Below are 20,033 nucleotides of genomic sequence, written 5' to 3'. Positions count from 1 at the left end.
TGATAGCTTCAAGCGCACTGGCATGGCCACATTTGTGGCCCTTTGTGTGCTGTGAATATGTGGGGGGAGAGAGTGGGTTTCTGGGGGACTGAGAGAATTCACCATGCTGTCTTGTAAGTTCAAACAGCAGCAGACCCCACCGCCCTCTCTCTCTCTCTCTCTCTCACACACACAGCATTCCACACTAATGGCTTGCTTTGTCTCGGAGCAGATAAGCAGCCGGCTGTCAGAAACGGAACTTTCAAAAGGCATATGCGCATTCTTGCAGTGATTCAAAAACAATGACAAGAGTGGCCACTTGACTTAAGGGGATTATGGGACGTTTCCGGAGGCTGATCAGAGCGCAGTAATGCAATACTTCATTCACACTGGCACCACGGTGCTCCAGTGGGGGTGTAGCAAACGTTATTCCACTCGCCGAGGTGGAGTACCAGCAGCGCTGTAGCCGCGGAGTCAGAACGCTCTACTTGCCTTGCCAGTGTGGACGGGTAGTGAGCTAGTGCACCCGGGGCTCCTTTCTTGCGCTGTAACTCGCAAGTGTAGCAAGCCCTAATTTCATATCAGTACCTATCTGAAACTAAATGTTGGATACGTTTTAGTTTTTAAAAAGGGAGGTTAATGGATGAGCAAAGACTTTGAAATCACTTCCTCCATTATCCACTTTATTGAGGCTTTCATCCTCACCAATCTACTCAAACAGTTATGCGTTTCTCTGGTGGGGCGGCTGCTCCACCCCACGACAGATAGGGCTAGAGTAGGCCAGAGTGGCTGCGCAGAAGGGCAGCCAATCAGGAAAAGGCCTACTGGGAGGTTATCAGGGCTAGGCTAGTCCCTATATAAAGGCTGCCCAGGAAGGGAGCAGGCAGTCTGTCCCAGATCTTCATGTGGGAAGGTCTGTCTCCTGAGTAGGAGACAGGCACCTTGGACAGAGCAGTGCTGGGCAGGCTCGGGGGAGCATAGAAGGGCTCCAGCCCAATACCTGCCAGACTGCGGGCCCTGATAGAAAGGGCCTAGAAGGTGCGAAGGGCCAGAAGGGAAGCGGCCCAGGGAAAGTTAGACAAGGGGAGAGAAGGAGGGCAGGGAGGCTGCTACTAAAGGGTCCCTGGGTCGGGACTCAGAGTAGTGGGCGGGCCTGGGTCCCCCTGCTTCCTCCTTGTACAGCACCTGGCTGTGGAAGGGTGGCCTGAAATCGTGACTTGAACTGCAACCGGCTCTTGAACAGTGGGGCTTGACTCGAGGGGTTGTGGTTGGCCACTGCAGCAGGAGCAAACTGGAAAGACTGCTGTTAATCCCTGCCCCTGCAAGGGGGCAAGTGTGGCCTTGGGGGCACTGCCAGAGGGCAGTGTCCTGAAGAGGACGCCGTGAGCTGGGAGCAACGCGGGTCAAGACGCCAATCGAGGGTGAGAGATGGACGGGACACCACTGGCAGAGGGCGATCCGCATGAACTGAGCTAATTCCCAGACTGAACAGCAGGAGGCGCTGTGGTGGTAAGTCTCAACCCCATCACAGTTTCCAATTCCCTTCAGTCTTCTAAAGGTATGTCTGCACTGCCAAAAAAAGACCCATAGCAGCAAGTCTTTGAGTATGTCCACTTTGCAAAGAACAGCCGAGACATTGAGTCTCAGAGTCCAGGTCAACTGACTTGGGCTCATGGGGCTCACACTACATGGCTACAAATAGCAGTGTAGACACTCCTGCTCAGGCTGGAGCCTGGATTCTGACACCCACCCCCTCGCCAAGTTTCAGAACCTAGGCAGGAACACCAACACTACCATTTTTAGCTTCATAGCGCACGCCTGAGGCCTTGCCTACACTACCAAGTTTTTTCACCAAAAACTGCTTTTTGTCTAAGAAAGAGTATGTGCATACACATGGCGATGCGACTTTTGTTGGGAAAAATGCCCGGTTTTGGTAACAAAAATACATCTATCCTGATGAGAGAGTTATGTCTTTTTCCTCTCCAATTTCTCAACTAAGCGCCAGTACAGACACCACGCTTGATTTCATTGGTTTAATTGGCCTCCGGGAGATGTTCCACAATACCCATCCTTACCGCTCCAGTTAGCAGTTTGAACTCTGCTGCCCCGCAGCCAGGTAAACAAAGATCCGCCCCTCCCCCTTAGAAGCTCCAGGAATTTTTGAAATTTAATTTCCTGCTGACTCGGCATGGAGAAGTCTCATTACATCTTCCCAGGTGACCATGGTGGGTTATCGCACCAAACATTCTCCTGCTTGGACCACTGTGGAGCTGTTGGATCTGATCAGTATATTATGGGGCGATGAAGCTGTGCAGTCCCAGCTGCGCTTTAGCCGTAGGAATTAGGATACCTATGGGCACATTTCTCAAGCTTGTGTGAAAAGGGCTATGATCGGGACATCAGAGCAAAGATAAAGGAGCTAAGGCAGGGGTACCATAAGGTGAGGGAGGTGAACCATCACTCCAATGCTTCACCTAAGACCTGTTGGTTCTATAGGGAGCTGGACGCTATCCTCAGTGGCGACCCCACCTCCACTGTCAAGAGCCCCGTGGATACTTCAAGGGAATGGAGGCAGATGAAAGAGGACCTAACCCAGAGGACTAAGTTATTGATGAAGAGGTGGAGTTAGATCAGGATGTACAGCTCCCAGCGGGGTCGCGCAGTCAGCCAGGCAACCAGGCACTGTTCTCCACTCCAGAGGCATCTAGCCAGCCTCAGCTGGAGAAAGAAGCAGGCGATGAGTCTGGTAAGTGGCTGTGGCTTGTGTAGTGCGGAGGTGGGTTCACAGTATAGAAATGTGGGAGGCTGGCTGTGTTTCTTTGAGGTGGACATTTCCCAGCGTAGCTAATCTGCACGGCAGAACAGGGTGTTGATGCACGCAGAGATCTCACAGGAATCCTCCAGCGACATCTCCAGGAAAGTTTCCTGGGGGTACTTGGTAATTCTCTGCCAAAAGTTCTGTGGCAGAGCAGCTCTGTTCCATCCCCCATTGTAGGAAACATTCCCACACCATTTGGCAATCACTTGTGCAGGGACCAAAGCGTTACATTGGTGAACAGCATAGGGAGCAGGGTGGAAGCCACAAGCATGGAGCAGATGTACCATCCTTTCCCTGCTTACTTGTAGCAGTTAGATGTCTGCTAGAATGATCCCCGCCTGTGGAAAAATGTGGAAGAATTTTCCATAGAAAGCTGCACCATGACCCTTGCAGAGAGTATGTGCACTTTTCCCCATGTGGAGCAGGCCCTCCCACCCCACCTTCAACACTCACCGTGCTTTGGCTGTTCGCAGAGATATGTGCCTGGCTAGGGTCAGTAAGAAGGTGATGGCAATATTGCAAAAGGTGTATTAACTGAAATGTTACAATGCTGTGCATGAACTTAACAATCCCGCTTCTGTGCATTGTCCGCTGTGCTTCACCAGAAGTGGCCTTGAGAAACACCCCACAAACCCCGGCCAAGCATCTCCACCAGATAAGAAAGCGCCTAAGAAACAGCAAAGACGACCTGTTCTGGGAGGTACTGCAGTGTTCCAATGCAGAAAAAAGGGAACGTAAGGACTGCTGGGAAGCCAAATGGCAGGACAGAAAAAAGAATGAAGCATTTGTTAAGGACGCAACTGAGAGGATGATTAAAGTAATGGAGGAGCAAATGCAGATGCTACAGTACTTAATAGTGCTGCAGACTGAGCAGATCCATGCTCACCCGTCTCTGCAGCACATTCAGAACACTTTTCTTTCCCTTCCCCCACAAACTCCACTTGCACATTCCTTTCCACTTTCCAGGCATTCTTGGTTTCCCCTTTACTCCATCCCCTAGGACAACTTTCACAACGATAGCTGGACCTACACACAGTTGTGAAAGTCTGTCTGTCCCTGGTTCCTCCTTCCCATCAGGCATCTATGTCTTTCTGTGTGCTGTTTCTTGTTCAATAAAACCAAAGTTATTTAATGGTGAATCACCTTTTTTTTTCCCCTACAAATTGAGATTGCAGGTACCACCAACACATGCACAGGCATTATCATCATTGTCTTATGGAAATATAAGGCCCAAAATGACACCATTGTGTCCTAGGAAAACTAGCACCTCTGACAGAGATATACATTACTGGTGCTCATTGTCAAAGTGCTGCCTCAAAGCCTCCCTGATTCGAACTGGCCCCCTCTGACAGCCCAGTATCTGGCTGCTCAAAAATAGCAGTTAAGCGGTCTGCCTCAGCACTCCACCTGAGCAAACCTTTCACCCTTAGCTTCACAGAGACTGTGAAACGTACAGTATGAAGCTATGACCATGGGAATATTATCCTCATTAAGGTCTAGCCTGCCATAAAGGCATCGCCAGCGTACCTTTAGTCTGCCAAAGGCACATTCAACTGTCATCCGGCACTTACTCAGCCTGTTGTTGAACTTCTCCTTACTGCTGTCCAGGTGTTCTATATAAGGTTTCATGAACCACAGCTATAAAGGATATGCCAGGTCTCCTGGGATCACTATGGGCATTTCAACATCCCCTACTATAATCTTTTGGTCTGGAAAGAAAGTCCCCGATTGTAGCTTTCTGTACAGGCTGGTGTTCCTGAAGATGCGTGGCTCCTGCATCTTCTCGGACCACCCCACGTTGATGTCAGTGAAACACCCACGGTGATCCACAAGTTCTTGCAACACCATGGAGAAGTACCCCTTCCTATTGATGTACTCCGTTGCAAGGTGGTCTGGTTCCAAAATTGGAATGTGTGCACCATCTATCACCCCTCCACAGTTAGGGAACCCCATTTCTGCAAAGCCGTCCACTATTTCATGCACATTTCCCAGATTTATGTTCCTTCGTAGCAGGATGCAATTAATTGCCCTAACACTTGCATTAACACAGCCCCAATGGTCAACTTCCTGACTCCAAATTGATTTGCAACTGACTGGTAGCAGTCTGGAGTCACCAGCTTCCATATGGTGATTGCCATATGTTTCTTTACTGAGAGGGCAGCTCTCATTCTGGTGTCCTTGTGCCACAGGTCTGTGGAGAGTTCCACACACAGTTCCAGGAAGGTGGCTTTCCACATCCAAAAATTCTGTTGCCACTGCTCTTCATCCCACACCTGCATCACAATACGATCCCACCATTCAGTTAGGTGAGCCGCTTGTTAGGTGAGCCCAAAAGTGATTGTCTACCCTATGCAGCTGCTCTGTGAATGCCAAAAGTAATTATGTAAGGTGCCTGAAAGTGTTTTTCAGTTAGGAACTTGACAATTAACTGCACTGCCATCCACAATGTCTTCATGACAGTTAACAGAGCATAGGAGAGCAGTGCGAGATCCATCTCTTCCCACAAAGATGCTGGGGTTCACAGCAGAGAATGACTGTTGCAAAAATGCCACAAAAGAAAGCTGGAAGCCCATGGACTGCTGGGACACAAAGCAATGCATCACAGGACATTAAGCCAGGTCCCAAGATGCACTGCAATCTGCTCCGCATCTGTTCCCCATCACCTAGCAACAGAAGGTGTTGATGTGGACTGTGGGATAGGTACCCACAGTGCAAGGCTCACATTGTCAAGGATGGTGCACCCACTGTGGACGCGCTCTGCCAACAGAGGGAGTAAGTGTGAATATGAGATTCTGATTTTTATTATGTCGACTTTCGGGTGTTGCCATCACTTTTGCTGACAAAAATTGGTAGTGTAGACATAGCATGAGTCAGGTAACCTGGGCTCAAACTCACTGCTGCAGGTTCTGTTTTGCAGTTTAGACTTAACCTCAGCGGTGAGGTCAACTGACTGAAGATTGCGCTACAGGGTAGAAATTGCAACATAGACATTCCCACTCAGGCTGGAGCCCAGGCTCTGAAATCTGATGAGGGGGGTGGGTCTCAGAGCCTGGAGTCCAGCCCGAGCAGAAATGTCTATATTGCTATATTTAGCCCTGTGGCCCAAGTCCCATGAGCCTGAGTCAGTTGACCTGGGCTCTGAGACTCGCTGCTGTGAGCTTTTTGTTTTTAAACAGTGTAGATGTACCCTTAATACTCTTTTCTCTCATTTATCTTTATTCTCACTGAGTTTTTTGATGATGAAACCCTGTTTATCACATGCTTTTCCCATCTAAACTTTTCTCTGGATTCGTGCCCTACCATTCTAAACATTCCTTGTAGATTCCATGTGTCGGGTTATACGTTGTCTTAAAATTTATACAAGTCACCTCTCTCTCTCTTCAATTAAGCTTTAGTTATCTTCTGCCTTGATTTCTAGCTTATCTTCCTGGCTCTTTCTATAAATGATAACTGGCTTGTTGACAATTCTGCTACCCGCCTAATCAAACAATGTTTCTGCCATGACTCCTCACGCCATTCAATCACCTGCCTACCAACCCCGGATCGCACACTAAGTTTAAGATGCTTGTTCTAACCTTCTTAGCCCTCCATCTAACTGGCCTGTTTCGGTTGGCCTGGTAGTTTGATGTCACTGGCCTATCTCCAGTCTCTAATAATTGTATATATTCCCTCTCTATAGCTTCTACACCTCATTTTATTTCTTCCTATTTTTGTTTGGTAATCCTGCCCCAGTCCTGCTGGTGAAATAAATTCCCTCTTTTGATTCATTCTACATCTTTGTCGTCCTTCAAATCCCTTCCAAAAAATTTTGAAAAAATAACACCCTTTTTATTACTCAGTATCATCTAAAACAAGACAAAATACTTCCAAATATGCTTCTAGGGACAAGTGTAAAATACGAGGGGGGATTTTAAAGTGGAATTGATTTCACTAGGAGGGTGGTGAAGCACTGGAATAGGTTACCTAGGGAGGTGGTGGAATCTCCTTCCTTTGAGGTTTTTAAAGTCAGGCTTGACAAAGCCCTGGCTGGAATGATTTAGTTGGGGATTGGTCCTGCTTTGAGCAGGGGGTTGGACTAGATGACCTCCTGAGGTCCCTTCCAACCCTGATATTCCATGATTCTATGATTCAATAATTCAAAATGGTGCATCTGGAAACATGCTTGGACAATATACCTCTGGATGCACCCAAGCTGCCTCCTGTTTTTCTTCTTGGGAACGGCAAGTCTCACAGGAAGAGATGTCATTATGAAAGGGGTTACTGTTTCTTCATATCTTAAGTGATCACTCTCCTTACAGTGTGTATGATAAACCCATTGTTTCATGTTCTCTGTGTGTGTATATAAAACTCTCCTCTGTTTTTTCCACCAAATGCATCCGATCAAGTGAGCTGTAGCTCATGAAAGCTTATGCTCTAATAAATTTGTTAGTCTCTAAGGTGCCACAAGTACTCCTTTTCTTTTTGCGAATACAGACTAACACAGCTGCTACTCTGATACCTGTTTCTCCATACTTTCACAAATTTTAAAAAAATCTTCAAAAGTAGTTAGCCAAGGGTTATGGAATTCTTTCAGCAACAAGCTTTCCCTAAAGGCAGATTATTGGAGGCAATTCAAAAATGTGTTTTTGTTTATTATGTCCATGGGGCTCAGTTACTGTCATTCTATCTTTGAGCTTGTCTTTACTGCTTAAAAAAAGTGTATTTTTTTACCTCAGGATAACGTATGCACGTAAGTTATCCCGAAATAAAAACAACAGTGAAAACAAGGCACTTCAGTTGTATCATGATGTAAACTAGCAAGTTCAGCACTATACTACTGTGTGGTGTTGCCGAAGTTTACCTCACAGTAAAGCTAACATGATTTGTCTTAATCGTTGTTTTTACTTCAGGATAGCTCACATCCATTAGCCAGCCTGTGTTAAAACATACACTTTTTTAGCACTGAAGGTAAGGCCTTGGAAAAGCTTCCTGCACTACTGCTCTTTTACTTACAGTTAGTTGGTAAAGCTTGCCTATTCAGTGGAACAAGCAACCATAACTGTTTTATACACTTTGTTTATAAACTTGTAGATTGATTGGTCTATCTTCAGTCACCAAACCCCACTGGATTTTAAAGCCCTTATGGGAGAAGGGGCCATGACAATATTCTGCACCAACTCAACAAAAGCCTCATTCTGATGAGTATGTGTCTCTTCATTATGCACCTTTCAGATGTTACAATATTTCATTTTAGCCTGCATTTGCTATTGTAGCCTCTGGAGAATGTGCTTACCTCCAGGATCAACTACCTTAGCTCATCTAACCTCACTTTAATTTGCCTGTAAGCTACTTGGGGCAGGGACTTTTTCCCTATATTTACTGTGATGAAACAGCACATATTTTAATAGCACTATATAAATGATCTAAATAAAGACCCTTTAAAAAGGTATTCAGATTGTATAGATGTAATATTCCACTGACTCAAACCCTAGAAAGCAAGGAAATGTCCAGTTATGGGATACCTCTAATGCCCACAGAGGGCATATTTCTACTGAGGGCAACAGAGTCCACCACCACAAGGATGATACCTCCAACTGATAAGGAGACATAACATTTATTTCCAGCACAGTATAATGCAAAATTTTAATTAGAATGCTCCCAAATGCCTTGGGTGGAGAGAAAAGGAATCTGTCAAGTGCCATCTCTGCTCCACTGGGCCAGCTATGGCTGTCTAGATTGGAGAACCATCTGTCGAAGATGTAGCACTTCAGCTGAAGCTGAAGAACTCACAACACTGAAATCAAAGCAGCTCTCAACTGGCAACCATGGCTGGTATCACCCATAGACTCAGTCAGGGTTTACAGCATAAACTACCTTCTTATAGTTTCCTAACCTTAGAGTATAGTGGGGAGAGGATGGAGGGGAACTTCACTGAGAGCAGCCTGTAGCTTCAAAGCCATTGCAAAGACGAGCTAAGAGGCGGCCATCTTTACTGGGCAGTCTCAATTTCACATGACCATCAAAGCTCTCAAGTCTACTGCATTTCTGCTGCATCAGAGTTCCAGTTTATGTGAGTGACAAATTCCGTAACAAAATACATTTTAGCACAGTGGAAGGTGCACTGAACTGGGAGGCAGGACACCAGGGATTCACATTTCACGTCTTTTGATTGCTCTTATTTAAATTTCTTTATATTTCTGTACATTTCACAGACCTATTATTGAGCAACCCCATATTAAGAGGCAGTCAAGTATCACTCACTCCATTTTACAAATAAATTATCTGCGACATTGCAAAAGAAATGAAAATAGAACCATTGTAGTTCTATGATTAACTTTCAGTTTCAGACACTCACAGAAAGAATCTGTCAACTCTATAAGTGATTGCAATCAGTAAACCACTGTTCCAGAGCTAGGAACAAAGCCAGGCTTCCTGACATTCAGCATGTCTTGCAAATGGTTGCGAAATCCATTCAAAAATCCCCTTTGGTGGCTAAACCACACAGAGAATAGCTGCCTATGCTACTACCACCACCTTCCGTAGCTCAAATGGTAGCAATATGGACTCAAGATCTGAATGTCTTGTCTACTGATGGTCCATGTAGTGGTCCTTGTAAGTGAAAGTGATAAAATTCCTATTTTTCCAGTTCATTTTCTATTTTTTTAAATGTTTCATCTAATTTACAGAGTGAAGAACCATCTTAAAACAGTTTTATATAAAAAATTATTATAATCTGAATTATGATGTGATACACAACAAAACAGAGGTTCACATTTCAGTCATTGGTCATACCTTTCAATTGCTTGTGTCAAAGACTGGTAGGTTTAAGGTTTGAAAAGTGTGATGGCCTTAATGAAATGGCAGCCATATTTCCTAATGGTTGTTGGAAACATTAGGAAATGGATGCTATTTTTATTAAGGTATCCCTCCCAGTAGTAAAGTAGTGATCATCTTTACCTAGGACATAAATGCCTTTAATCCCACTTGGTAGCTGGAGTCCCACTGTAAATTATGGGAAATAGCTATTTTGAGTAAGAGAAAATTGTGAATATAACTGTAAAACAAAACAAAGCTTAATAACTTTGCTGAATTACAATCTAACTTCTTCAAAATGAGCATTTGAAGGTATCTGGCAATATGTTTTATCTACATAGGAAGTCTGAAGAACAACAAACCAGCCATTAGTTAGTAAAAGAATTCTAAACAAAAGTTGCACGTTTTAAATTATGGGATTTATGCAATATACTTTCAGATTGTGTGGTGGGTGTATCTACAATTGTACACACAAAATGTATTACTAGATTAACTTTCATTCACTAGTATATAACAAAATACATTCTCCGTTATCAAAATACACAAAACCTACCTTGGATCAGTGCAAGCCCAACATTATGATATTCATATCTCTAAAATTCTCCTCATGTAAAAAAATTTTCACTTCAATCATTTATGCACAAGTTATAAACCCTTAACAAATAAATGTGGTTATAATTAAAATGTTGCAACTTGAACAACAACAGTGCAAGAGAAAAAAAATATTAAAGTCACTTCTAGAGTACAGAGCTCAACTTATTTTAGGCAACAGACTAAGATGCACTCGCTGAGTAATGCCTCTGGGCAAGATGATAAGCAACTTAGAACAACAAGAAGTTGTTTAACAGTCAACACCTTTAGAATATTTTACAGTTAATTTATTTTAAGGAAGAACAAACCTGGGCCACTTTAACAGAATTTTGAGTAGAGCCACCAGCATGATATTCTACGTTGAACCTTTTCACAAGTTCTCCAAACCTGTAAGAAACCACCGGGGGTGCGGGGGAGGGAGGAAGGGAGAAGGAGAGAGAGAGAAAAGCAGTCAGATTCTGTAATTTTTCACAGTGAAAAACTATATAAGCATCTAGATTAGAAATGTATGAGATCAAGTTATTTGTAAACAGGAAATTCAGACATATTAGTTCTTTTACAAGGTGCGAGCTGAGAAAACGCAGACTAAAACAGCATGCATGCACAGTATGTGTACTAAGTAACTGGCTCAATGACAAAGCAAGTGATATCAACTTGATTTCACTCCCTTACAGTTATATTGCAAGTCTATAACATTTAAGGAATGTCTTAGGAATACAGAATCTGGAGCTTGTGCATGATGATAATTAACTTTCAAGCTTATATGCTCACATGTAAAAGAAAAAAAATTAAAGGAAACCAATGAGGAGGTGCTGATTCACACTTCCTCTAGCTAAATACGTAACATAAAAGTTCAATAATAAAATAATAATAAATAATAATAATATACTTTATCTGCTTTAAAACTTTAGTCAAATAGTGTGCACTCAAAATTCAAACAATATTTTAAAGCATGAATTTTTAACATGTGTTTGTCAGGTATTGGAACTTTATAAATAGATCTACTGCTAGTTTGAGAAAATCCGGATATAAAAAATAAGAACTATAAAATGTGTGTAAATTGTGGCAGACCAGTTCTTTTTCAGTTTTCTAGTCCTCTAATTTGGATCATTATGTAAAAAATAAATTAATTAATATAAAAGCTCTGCTGTCCACATGTTTTGAAAGAACACTTGGTTTCACTAGCAAAACTTATTTTCAAAATATAAAAATATGTATAAAGACAGCTTGATTACTTTAAAAGGAAAAGTCACTGTTTTTAACATAGTATACATAACAATTATAAGTTAACTATGTCTGGTTCCACTAGTTAGATCTGGTGCATAGCTACCACTGAAACAACGAAAGGGACTTTGTTAAAAAATGCAGTGCAAGTTGAATTGTTTAAGTTCCAGAAACGTCGATAAATGGTCAGTACAAAAGTAATGTAAAATTTTAATTAGGTTTGGACTACCATCAAGAAAAATTCCAATATTCAAGAGAAATGTAGTGAAACCTGTCTTAAGGGACCAACTAAAATAGTTTAACAGAAGTAGTCTTCTAATGAAGATGGAGCAGAATAGTATTCTATCCATTTGTGGATTCTTTGTGATAATGTCTAAAAATAGGAGGTTGACTAATAAATGCATTCTCTTGCACAGGGGTTCTCAAACTAGGGGACGTGACCCCTCAGGGGGTCATGAGGTTATTACATAGGGGGTCACAGGCGGTCAGCCTCCACCCTCAAATGCGGCTTCTCTTCCAGCATTTATAATAGTGTTAAATATACAAAAATGTGTTTTTAATTTATAAGGGGGTCGCACTCAGAGGCCTGTCATGTGAAAAGAGTCACCGATACAAAAGTTTGAGAACCACTACTCTTGCACATTGTATGAAAATTTATTTCATTTAAACTTATGCATGTTACTTTTCATGTGTTGTAGTCCTGATAGTGTTTTCATTATTGTCTCCTTGTTTATACACCAACAGAAAACACTTTCCCCTTGTTTTAATACACGTAATTTTTAAATAAATTAGGCACCCATCCGACCTTACAATAAATACTAGTAGCAGAAAGCCTGTGCTGTCACAAGAATGTAATTCATACAGTCAAGTGTGTAAAAAAAGCTGGAAATGGCTGAGAATTTAAAAATAGGATGGCAACACACTGTGAATCCAAGGGATGATTGAACCAGATGATATTATATACAAAAAGAACTCTCAACCATGCTTGTAGCTGTTTCCATTGTTTCACGCTGACTCAAATGACATTCTAGGCTACAAAGAGATTTGGGGGATTATTATGTATGCCGGTTGTGTTGATTTGTGTAGTCTCTTTCATGCAACCATTTCTCTGGTTGTAGGCAAAATAGCTGCAGACTAAGGGTGGTGACTGGATGATACCTCTGATATCACAATGGTCTAGGACAATGGTACCCAAACTTTACTTGACACTCCCTCTCCCTTACTACTAGTGGAATCTTTCCACACTCCCCCTCTTCCATTACTGCACAGTTGGCTCAGCAGAGGAGTTTGTGCCGAAGGTGGAGCTGGGGCTAGAGACAGAGCTGGCCGGGGGGGGGGGGGGAGTGCTGAGAGGCAATGAGGGTAGAGCTTAACTGGAGATGGAGAAGGGGGTGGAGTGGAGCTGTGGTTCGGGCCAGAGCTGGGCACAGAGCAGGGGCAGATCGGAGCTGCAGCTGGGTGGTGCTCCTTTCCCGCCCCCTGTGGGGGCTGCCCCAGGCCCTGCCACACACACCCTATTCCTCCACGCCTCCTGTGGGGGGCACGCCCCATAGTTGGGGGACTATTGACCTAGGCATGGCATAAATACATGCCTACTGTAGCTTGTGCCAGAGCTCTGACCTTGTCCCCGTGGGTCCCGCACTTCCAGGCAGTTTATGCTAGCATCAGAGGCTCACTGCAACCCTCCACATAGCCCTTCTCTCTCTAGGGCCAGGGATACAGTCTACTGAGCCCTTTTCATCATAAGTCAGCAAGGAGGTTGGTGAGAGAACTCCCACAGTCTCTGTTACTCCTACGGCCTCATACCAAAACAGTTTAGCCTTCTGGTCCTGACAAGGGCCTGTTTTCCCTTCCCAGGAGATGTTTCTGTAGTAATGGGTTGGGGGGGAAACCTGGGCCCACCCTCTACTCCGGGTTCCGGCCCAGGGACCCTAATGGTAGGAGCTGTTGGCAGCCAACCTTTCACTGCCAGAGTTGCTACATTTCCCTGGCCACTTCGCCACAGCTCTCCTGCTTCTCCCTTACCTTGGGGCTCCCTTACCAACGACTTGAGGGTGTCTTCATTAACCAGCCCTTCAACCGCACTTCCTCTCCTCTGGCTCTCCTATGCCTGACTGGAGTGAGCCCTTTTATAGTATCAGAGGGGCCTTAAGAGTCAGGTGGTCACATTAGTTTAATGGCCTCACCTGACTCTTTTCAAGTTAATTGGAGTCAGATGTTCTCATTAGCCTGGAGCAGCCTGTGCTCTGGTCAGTCAGGGAACAGAAAACTATTAATCTAGTGGCCAGTATGTCTGCCTTCTGCTACTCTGCTGTACCCAACTGGCCTGGGTCTATCACAAGCTATACACTGCATGAGGGTAATTTGTAAAGTCAAAATGGCTGAAAACTTAAAAATTTGATCATAACAGATCACGAAACCCAGTGATGAGTCAACCTGGACGTATTCTGAACATAAAGAGCTCTCAACCATGCTTGTTGCTGTTTCTATCACTTCACACTGACTCAATGGACATTTTAGACTTCAGAGTGACTCACAAAATCTTATTATATAAATACAGATTACCTATAATACAACAATGAAAAAGGAATAAACATCAGCCCGAAAAGTAACTATTAAAAAAAAGCATCTTCTTTCAACATATTTGCTAATGCCAAAACACAAATGCCAATGACCATGATCCAGATACAGTATATCTATCAAAAAGAGTTACATTCCATTCTGTCTTGTGCTCAATAACCATAATGAAAGATAAATTTTTATTAAAAAACTTAATTATTTGTGATGTCAGAAGCAGAAAACACTGCCTGATTTTCAGATCTCAGGTTGAGTTTCCAGGGCTATCAGATCAAATACATCATTTTGAATGGTCATCTTAGTAATCTGCTGTACAAGTAAGTAATCAATAAATATGGAATCCCACAATGTCATTTTATTACAGCCATACTAATATGGAAGTTAGACTTCTGGATGGTCATTATATTTATTTTCTTGGGTTGACCCACTCTCCTACAATAGATGGAAAACCTTGTTGCACACCAGTTTTATCATACAGTATCCAGAATAGAAACTTCCTATCCTATGACAGAGGTCCATGTCACCTTAAAATAATAAATCATCAATAGGGTCTCTTGATTATTAGTATCTGTGCTGCTAAGAGGCTGCTGCTTCTGTTATGAAATCCATCCACAGACTACTTTTATAAGTTGTTGTACCTTAATGATTCTACAATAGTTTCCTCTAAGTCATGTTTGCAAATTACTTTGAAGATGGAGGCATCAACAATGACTATTTAAAGGATGAGCTGAGATGTACACGGACATTAGATCTAAAACCCGTGGCTTACTTTTAAATTTTGGTACATTGACTTTTCATAGAATTTTATTTTCTAGTTTTGTTTTAATTTTATATTTGCATATACACACACACACACAAAATTTAGCAATGTGGGCACAGGAAATATCTAAAAATGCTCACCTCTGCACCTTTGGTCCTATTTTCCTTACATTTTCTTTGAGTAACTTACCTCTTCAGTCTCTCAAAAATAGGTTAAGTAGTGGAATTTAAAATATTAAAGGTTGTTAATTTCTTGCTATCGTTTACCTTGTTTGAAGCTGGAGGACTACAACAAGAGAAAGGCAAAGGAGAGAAGCAGCACAGTTCAGTTCAACATTTTTGCCACTGTACTGAGAACTGAAAGAGCTGTGTGGAGCACGGATTAGTGAAAGACCGAGCAGAGTTTCTATCTGACAAAGTGTATCTGCTATCACACATTTTAATTTTCTGGAGAAAAGCCTGACGAGAACTATTATAAGGAAAATCCTGGAAATGGAAAGTTATCCATTAAAATTAAAGTAGTCAAAACTGTAGCTCCCACCACCCTTGATTCAAGAAGGGTACTGTCTATTGTATAATACTTACAACCAGTTATATACTACATACCATTAAGTACTGGTGGAATTCAATTATTATCATCAAATTTCCATCCCACCATCAACCTCAGCCTGGACCAGTCCACACAAGAGATCCATTTCCTGGACACTATGGTGCTAATAAGCGATGGTCACATAAACACCACCCTATATCGGAAACCTACTGACCGCTATTCCTACCTACATGCCTCTAGCTTTCATCCAGATCATACCACTCGATCCATTGTCTACAGCCAAGCTCTACGATATAACCGCATTTGCTCCAACCCCTCAGACAGAGACAAACACCTACAAGATCTCTAGCATGCATTCCTACAACTACAATACCCACCTGCTGAAGTGAAGAAACAGATTGACAGAGCCAGAAGAGTACCCAGAAGTCACCTACTACAGGACAGGCCCAACAAAGAAAATAACAGAACGCCACTAGCCATCACCTTCAGCCCCCAACTAAAACCTCTCCAACGCATCATCAAGGATCTACAACCTATCCTGAAGGATGACCCATCACTCTCACAGATCTTGGGAGACAGGCCAGTCCTTGCTTACAGACAGCCCCCCAATCTGAAGCAAATACTCACCAGCAACCACACACCACACAACAGAACCACTAACCCAGGAACCTATCCTTGCAACAAAGCCCGTTGCCAACTCTGTCCACATAGCTATTCAGGGGATACCATCATAGGGCCTAATCACATCAGCCACACTATCAGAGGCTCCTTCACCTGCGCATCTACCAATGCGATATATGCCATCATGTGCCAGCAATGCCCCTCTGCCATGTACATTGGCCAAACTGGACAGTCTCTACGTAAAAGAATGAATGGACACAAATCAGACGTCAAGAATTATAACATTCAAAAACCAGTTGGAGAACACTTCAATCTCTCTGGTCACTCGATTACAGACCTAAGAGTGGCTATCCTTCAACAAAACAACTTCAAAACCAGACTCCAATGAGAGACTGCTGAATTGGAATTAATTTGCAAACTAGATACAATTAACTTAGGCTTGAATAGAGACTGGGAATGGATAAGTCATTACACAAAGTAAAACTATTTCCCCATGGTATTTCTCCCCCCCCACCCCACCCCCCACTGTTCCTCTGATATTCTTGTTAACTGCTGGAATTAGCCTACCTTGCTTGTCACCATGAAAGGTTTTCCTCCTCCCCCCCCCCCCCCGCTGCTGGTGATGGCTTATCTTAAGTGATCACTCTCCTTACAGTGTGTATGATAAACCCATTGTTTCATGTTCTCTGTGTGTGTATATAAATCTCCCCTCTGTTTTTTCCACCAAATGCATCCGATGAAGTGAGCTGTAGCTCACGAAAGCTTATGCTCTAATAAATTTGTTAATCTCTAAGGTGCCACAAGTACTCCTTTTCTTTTATCATCAAATAGTAAATCATGTACCGGAGTTAAGTTTCAACACTAAGTTGAATACAAATTAAGCTTCTAGTAAAGTCCACTAATTGGGTCCAAGTTTACATCTCACTTTACAATATTACATATTTACACTCAAAAGCCTCAATTCGTTAAGTTCAAATTTAGCAACCGATATATAGGTTTTTTGGTTTCACATATTTTGTTTCAGTTTTAAAGTCTCTGTTAAAATACTTATCAAAACAATATTTTTCAGGATTAGGGGGGAAAAAACACTACCTAAACCATATTATCCATCCTGTCACATACACACATACTTCTCTATAGCATATGACAGGGGACATAATTGTCCAATAATTACTCATATACTTCAATACTCTGTTAAAAGTCAGAGTTATGATCTTTTTCTTTCTACAATGATTCTCCATTTCAAATGTTTGAATAATGAGATACCCATCCTAGCAAGCTAACGACAGGCAGGCAATTAGAAAGAATCACAAACTAAATTACTACATATGCTTTTCACAGCCATCCACACTAGTAATTATCTACCAATTGTATACCTAGCAATTGCAACCTCTACTGATATCAAGTTGCTGAGGGAAAAAAACAACAACAATATGTCTCATAACAACCACTTCTCAAATAAAGAAATGCAACAACATCATGAACTAACAATGTTTTAGCAAGATTTATAAAATTAAATTTGTAAAATTAAATCTTACATTTTCTATCAGTTTAAATGCTTGGTACCCAATCCATATGGTTAATTTTTGTTATTTGTGTATCTATGAGCATAGCAATTAAAATATTAACTCCTTTACCTGAAAATACCTACTACTACAACTGCCTTGATGACTGAGGTGTAACTCAAGATTACTTGTATTAATATACAATACTAGATGCCCTCCTGTCTCTCTTTATTTAGAGCTGTGACTTCTAGTGCATTTAATTACTTTATTCTGTGGTCTGTGTGATGAAGGTTTGGCTACAACGAGGATGGCTTCTAAACTAAAATAAATATGCAGTAATTGGCATCAGATAAAATATTGTCTTTAATATTTCAATCTCAAGGTGACAGCCAGCGGAGAGTAAAAAAATTACTTTCAATTATTTCATTAAATTAGGCATGAAGACAGTGAGACTTTGACTGCTGCCCTTCACTATTTCAGTCAGAAGTATTTAAAAAAAAACACCTATTTTCATCATGTTTTATGTAACAAGGTCTTCAGGAGCCTTGGGTGAATATGTCAATTCAAAGAAAATGAGTACAAATGCAAGGAAATCCCTTTTGCTGACTGCCTTCAATATTATGATGTAAGGCTGGTATCAATGAAATGTGTTAATTTATCCACAAAGATCCATTAACCAACTACTGACCTGAAACTTAAGAATGACAACTGGATTTAATTTTTAAATTGAATTTTCATTTTTAAAAATTAACATTTGGACAGACCAAAAAAAATCAGTACATGATCAAGGGAGCATGGGGAAACTTGCTGTGCCATTGTCTGCACTATACCTGGCCTGCAAATAGGAAATTCCATGCCAGCACCTTTCAAGAGTGTTAAATTTGCTTTTCTATATATTTTTGTTTTAGGAGGGAAAAAATCAACTGGAGCAACTGTCTTTCAGGCCAGTGGATACCAAATGCACCTTGTGTGTGCGCTGAGTGAACTGTTATCATGTTTGGGACAAATTCAAGAAAATTAGAACTTTATAAGCAAGACTAACATTGCTGTTTCTGGTTCTGCAACTGATGATCCTTCTGAATATTTCTTAAGTCTCTGGCATATCTGAGAACTCTGGTTCTTTTGTCGATCTTTGAACATACCATCACCTCCAACAACACAATAAATCTCACCATCAGCACCATCCAGAAGGCCATAAGTTTGGTACCATAAATTTGGTCATCATATTTTAGAGAAAACATGTTTGCAACCGTAGCAAAACACGTTTCTAGCTGTGGTACTACTGATCAACAATAACACTGACCAAAAAGAATGCAAGTATGTTAATGTTTTCATAAACAACATTGGCAATGACAGCACGTCTGTCACTTGTTTTTTATAACTGAACTGCCAATAAAAGCTGATGCTGAAGGGTATATCTCAACAAGAGATTCACTTTTTAGGAGACTTGGAAAGCAGAAAAAGCAACTTAATAAGAGTACTGTAATTATTCAGATTTAATTTTTATATTGTAGTAGCTAGCACCTGGAAGCCACCCAGATCACAGCCCCATTTTGCAAGGAACCATTTTTAAAAACATTTGGGAAATGCCAGTCCTTGACACAAAGATCTTGCAGTCTAAAAATCCACTTGGGACAAAACCAAAAAGCAATGGTCAGCCAAAGTTGGTATCCATTTATTGTCGTCTCATATCTTCTGTCTATCCTCACAGCGAAGTGTAAGACTGAATGAAAAGGGGTGTTCTTGTTGAGTTTAAAGTGCATTAACTTTCCGGAATGGAGTGTCTAAAAGAATACAAACGAGACAAAAAAGTCCTAAGTGACTTTGGAACCTAAATCCCATTTTCAAAAGTGACTTAGGCACTTAGGATCTTAGATCCCATTAACTTCCAAAGTCTCTTTTGAAAATGGGACTTGAAAGTTATAGACACACAGTGTGGCTGCCAATATTACTACACAAATCCTAATTTTATTTTGCTTAAATATGGGACTGATTCTGTTATGCACATCTCTCTTGCACTAGTGTCAGTCCATTGACCTTAATACAGTTACTCTTGATTTACATTATTGTGAGACCAAAATCAGGTCCTGTAAATCTAACATGGCAAACTCAGTTAGATATGAATTCCAGTCATTTATTTGTGGATTAGATGAGTAAAATTAGTTTTTTAACCATCAGTAAAACAATTTAACCATCTTCCTTTATTCACACATATTGTAACCATGGAATAATTGATGATCCTCCTACCGCATAAAGATTTATATCCTTCTGGATATTTATAGATAAGGTTACATTTTTCAAAAGTGCTTAAATCCCATTTCAAAAGGGATTTAGGCACTTTGGAGCCCAAGTCTTATTGGCCTCTGAAGTTGTATAAATGAGTATAAAAAACGGATCTAAAAACCATTCTACACAAGTTACACATGGAGAAAAAATGCCTGAGAGAAAGACACTGTTGATGCAGATGTCAAGGGCCACTTTATCTTCAAGAAGTAAAAAGAAATGTAGTTTCTTGTTTTTCAGCAAGATGGGTTTTCATGGCTATTTTCTTAAGTATTTCCTTGTTACCCAGGATGACTCTATAGCACACACCAGCAGGAAGCCACATTTTAAAGAT

At 41.7% G+C, this 20,033-nt stretch overlaps 1 protein-coding gene across 7 annotated transcripts in view; it reads right to left on the bottom strand.

The window, feature by feature from the left end:
• ADK (adenosine kinase) overlaps positions 1-20,033 on the bottom strand; it is a 553,898-nt gene that overhangs the window by 368,606 nt on the left and 165,259 nt on the right. For all 7 annotated transcript variants that reach the window (XM_038408746.2, XM_038408753.2, XM_038408749.2 and 4 more), the window contains one exon: positions 10,489-10,567. In XM_038408746.2, the coding sequence (XP_038264674.1) occupies positions 10,489-10,567 (79 nt within the window). The remainder of the gene's footprint in view (positions 1-10,488; positions 10,568-20,033) is intronic.

This window comes from Dermochelys coriacea, chromosome 7, assembly GCF_009764565.3.
Source record: "Dermochelys coriacea isolate rDerCor1 chromosome 7, rDerCor1.pri.v4, whole genome shotgun sequence".
NCBI lineage: Eukaryota > Metazoa > Chordata > Testudines > Dermochelyidae > Dermochelys > Dermochelys coriacea.
Note: the sequence above shows the minus strand (reverse complement) of the source record. Positions and strands in the feature narration are given on the sequence as shown.